This window comes from Palaemon carinicauda, chromosome 1, assembly GCF_036898095.1.
Source record: "Palaemon carinicauda isolate YSFRI2023 chromosome 1, ASM3689809v2, whole genome shotgun sequence".
Classification (NCBI taxonomy): domain Eukaryota; kingdom Metazoa; phylum Arthropoda; class Malacostraca; order Decapoda; family Palaemonidae; genus Palaemon; species Palaemon carinicauda.
The window spans coordinates 255,699,493-255,704,492 of record NC_090725.1 but is presented as its reverse complement, the minus strand read 5'-3'; the positions used below and the strand labels follow the sequence as shown (position 1 = coordinate 255,704,492).

At 29.8% G+C, this 5,000-nt stretch overlaps 1 protein-coding gene across 4 annotated transcripts in view; it reads right to left on the bottom strand.

The window, feature by feature from the left end:
- LOC137655277 (CD109 antigen-like) overlaps positions 1-5,000 on the bottom strand; it is a 1,052,697-nt gene that overhangs the window by 256,295 nt on the left and 791,402 nt on the right. For 3 of the 4 annotated variants that reach the window (XM_068389166.1, XM_068389172.1, XM_068389183.1), the window contains one exon: positions 2,554-2,610. The exons of the other annotated variant lie outside the window; for it this stretch is intronic. In XM_068389166.1, the coding sequence (XP_068245267.1) occupies positions 2,554-2,610 (57 nt within the window). The remainder of the gene's footprint in view (positions 1-2,553; positions 2,611-5,000) is intronic. 4 annotated transcript variants of the gene reach the window in all.

Here is a 5,000-nt window from a genome sequence, read left to right as displayed (position 1 = left end):
GTGCAACCTTACTGGGAAAATAAAATGTAAAACATATTCCAGTAATTGCTAAATCCTTCCCGTTGTTTACATATTTGTTATAAAGAAATGGTGGTGTCCTGCTAAAATAAATCATATAAACATTTATAACCTTTGGGTTTAAACATCTAAATCATAAATTTTATTATTCCCTGCATAAAAATAAAATAACCTTTTCAGCTTGTTAGATGGTTGAAGGTAAATCAAGCTACAACAATGTACATTCTAATGTCATGAAATATTTGAATCTTTATGTGGTTGAAATTCTAATTTTAAAACACACAAGGCTCTGCAAGAAAAATACAATATTGATCTGAAAGTTATGAAAAAATTCTAAAAGAAATCGTGAAAATGGATTGAGATTTTTTTTTACTTAATCTTTATTTACAGTACTTCCCATACTATTCCACCTTGCTATTTATATGTTATGCTGTAATAAAAAAAAATATATAAAATCCAAGGAAAGTATTTTACGAAACATGTAAATTCAATAGTCATTTACATGTAAAAGTACCTGCAATAGAGCGATTAATCAGGACTAATAATACCATTTCATAAAATATACACTTTTTCTAACCACAAATATAACTATTTTGCATTTCCTAGCGCGTACCACAGCCAAACCATACGCCACTTATATACCCAAGAGAAGCACTAGCACCACATATCTAATGAACACATAACAAGTACCTTCTAGGCTACGCATCTATAGACGTTCTCTAGGCCTAAAGCATAACCAGTAGAGCACATCACTTATCAAGCCTCTCGTTTCACCTGGAACCCATAATAAAAGGAAAGTTTTTACAAATAGTATTTATCTAACAAAATGGCATAATAATATCAAGGATATACCATAAATCGCTGGGAAAATTCAACATGCGGAATTCTTTTCAATTTCGACTCGTGGTCAACCAACTACTAATCAAGCTCTCTCTTGGACACAATAACATATTTGCTGTTCTTCGTGATTACTGGGAACCGGACTTAATAATTACAAACATAAATGCCGTGCTTGATATATGGTCCAAGGCTTGCGTATGGTCCACTACCAAACATCAGGTTCACAATTAACGGAGTTCCAAGACTGCAATGCTCAACTGAAATTCTGCGTTATCATTTCAACAAAGAGCCTGATTAATAGATGAGCTTAACCAAATTCTGGAAATCTATAAAATAATGAAAGGATTCATCTCCATTGTAAAATACAGGTCGATGATTGATGTCCTGAGAAAAAGGGTAAATATAATGTCGTATTTAACTTGAAATGTTAATTTTCCAATAAGAAAAAGGACAAAATTAGGAGGGTGATCGAAGGTTGTACTGAATTCATTCAATAAATTTGTGTCACATAAATCTTGGTACATCTTCAAACATCCAATGAATAACAACCGTCCTAGAATGTTATTGCAAATGGAAGCAAATATGTTAAATGAAAAGTTATTTGATGTATAATTTCCAAATTCTAAATGGATTTCCTAAAAGAATGGGTAGTTCAATCAAAAGAAAACTTTCCCTTTCTCGTATTAGTAAATGTTTGAAGGGATTCTATGTCCATAATTAACAAATAAACAAAAAATAATGTGTTGATTATTTCATCGGGAAGATATATCTACTAACGGGGCCATGAAAATGAGTCTAATTAGTTGATTATGGATTCCAGGGACCATGCTGAGAGGACTTCTGCGCATGCGCATATTCGAGCATGGCCTTCCATTCGCTATGTCAGTATTAAAGGAAAAGATAAAAGACTGACCAGAATTCCAAAATGCCGTTAGGATGAAAAGAAGGGAAATTCAATCGCAAGGAAATGTAACAGAAGAGTAAACAGGTACTAAAACAAACCCAAGACCAAAAATAAGATATAAAAACCAAAGAGAGAACTTACAGAAACTTGCCATGCTACGATACTTATGCCACTGGATAATGACAGATGACGAACTGCTCACTAGGAAATTTAACGAAATTGGAATAGTAAGCCCTTGAGTTGAATATCTAGACAAGTAAATTACAAGAGAATAATATTGCTGTCTGTAACAACAATAAAAACGGATAAATCAATCATACTAGATTAGACTCAATTACTTGGTAGAAGAATCTTTTATTACTTGGTCTCCAACAATTAATTGCACCAATTTGCTTTAATGCATAAGCCTTAGTTGAGCACTGATGCAAAATGTTTGATTAATACATTAAAAAAATTCCACATGTAAAATGACTTAATTTTCTAAATTATTTCCCTTTTTGAAAGAAGGTAATTAAAAAAAATAAAATAAGACTTGCAAGCAATGCATTCCAACCAAAATTCCGAACCACCTCCCAAGTAAAATTTAATTTCCGTATTCAATTATAAGGATTCAATTTCGATAACTTCCCCAGTAAACATCTGTCCTTACTGGCGTACTTTGGCTAAGTCACTCTGGCAAAGCTTCTTCTGAGAACCAGCATATAAAAGAGGGAAAGGTGTGAGGGGTTGGATAAAAGAGGGGAAAAAGGGGAAATCATTAATACAAGACCAACGTATCTTTGCCAACTTACACTGTACCCCTTTTTTGCACACACAGACAGTTCCTCTATGATTCTTGGTCGCTTGTTCTGAAACACCATATGGGAGGATCAATAATAAAAAGATCAAAACAATAAAAGGGGTTTAAATACGGGACAAATGTTGTAAATAAACAGAAATGAGGTTATTGTATCTGACGAGATGAATGGTGAAGAATTGAAAATTTCCTAATCAAAGTTTAACGTTAGAGTAACATGAACTAAATAAAAAGAATAGAACACAAGCGGAAGATAATTGTAAAAATAAAGAAGTGAAGGAAAACACATTTCTACAGTGAAAACAAAAGAAGCCAAACAATACAGGATTAACATTAAAAATAAACACAAGGTGCTAGGCCGCCAAAGCAAGGAAGCAATAACAAATAAATACTTAAAAGGAACCGCAAAAAAACACAAGGAAGGCTAAGTTTTTTGTTTTGTGTTTTTTGTTAGATTGAATTACACCTGCTAGTAAAAAAGGAATTCATAAAAGTAAAGGATGTAAAAGTAGACGTTAGTGAACATATCAAGGAAAGTGTAAGAGAAAAATCAACAAAGGTACTCGCCGACAAAAAATACAAAAACCAGCAAAGCTTTAGAGGAACAAGCAGATTATATACAAAATTATTTTACAAACATAACATAAGGGAGAAATATACATGAAAATTCCAGAAAAAGAAAAAAAAAAAAGAGAGAGAGAGAGAGAGAGAGAGAGAGAGAGAGAGAGAGAGAGAGAGAGAGAGAGAGAGAGAGAGAGAGAGAAATAATTATAATAGGAATATGAAAGGAAAACTACAGATAGAAATAATATAATTTTAACTGGAAAGACTTTTCCACAGATTTCAGAAGACAAATAATAACAAGAGAACATAAATAACAATGAGAGACAGGAAGGAATTGGAAAGGGAATATAAAGTCATATACTCGTAACAAGACTAAAATGGTTCAAGCACTAAAGAATCAATTGATTTCCTGGCTTTTGAGAAAACGTAGTACATCAAAACAGAAATCAAAATTAAAAAAAAAAAATCCCAAGAAAACAATTGTGAACCCTCTAATTATAAAAAATTTTGATTATCCAAATTAACTATTCTAGTAAGATGCATTTCGTAATAATAGGTTTACCAGAATAACTTCAAGACCAAACAGTTAACAGTCATCAGTAAATGTTTGAAAAAAAAAATATCATAGGGAAAATTTGTTTATATCTTCTGATATGAAGTTTTTTAGTTACCTAATTCAAGTTTTTGAGGATGTAATTGTTCATGTAATACAGTATTGACCGAATAATACACGATTCATCCAAATATCTTGGCAGAGGTTGATGAAAATAAATTTCGTGGTTATGTCTTTAAAATCACACAATTTGAAGATTAAAAAGTATATCAGCTTTACCTGGCTTAAGCTACACTGCTATTATTAGTGTTACTTTCTAAACATAAGCATGGAAAATGACACATACAAAATTAATACAAATGACATTTATGCATAATGAAAAATAAACCAATAAGACATAAAAAATCAGGTATTGATAAGTATAAGAACATTTCATCTATTATCTACTGTATATTAATGATGACTTCAGGCATCAAGATGAAAATAATGGCGTAATAACTTCTGCAATTAATCTAAAACATGTCTATGCAATATTTCAACATCACAAAACAACACCAACATTACAACCACTAGCAGAGTAATGTTAAAATCTGAAAAATGCCAATTCACATATAACCATGCTTTTACTTGCATAAATTTGGATTCACAAAAAAGATGCTTGATAATATTTACTAAAAAATAATTTTAAGGCATTGCACATAAAAGCATCTTTTGCAACATAATGCCTTAAATCAAACAATCAGATATCATCATATAAAAAGTTTTATTCCTAAAGATTAGATTAGGACAAATAGTTTCTTATATTTTAGTGAAATACTCCGATACCGACCAATGTAGTTGTTCGTTCTTCAAGTAATTATTATAAGTATTTTCTATATAAAATATATTACTTGACCAACCAACATAAAAATAAAAAGGTCCGGTCTTTGACCGTTTACTTTAAAATACACGTGTATATATATATATATATATATATATATATATATATATATATATATATATATATATATATATATATATATATATATATATATATATATATATATATGTATATATACAGTATATATATACACATATACATACATATATATATATATATATATACAGTATATATATATATATATATATATATATATATACAGTATATATATATATATATATATATATATATATATATATATATATATATATAACACACGCATATCATCATTTCATCATCTCCTCTTACACCTATGGACGCAAAGGGTCTCATATGAGTGTGTCTATATATATATATATATATATATATATATATATATATATATATATATATATATATATATATA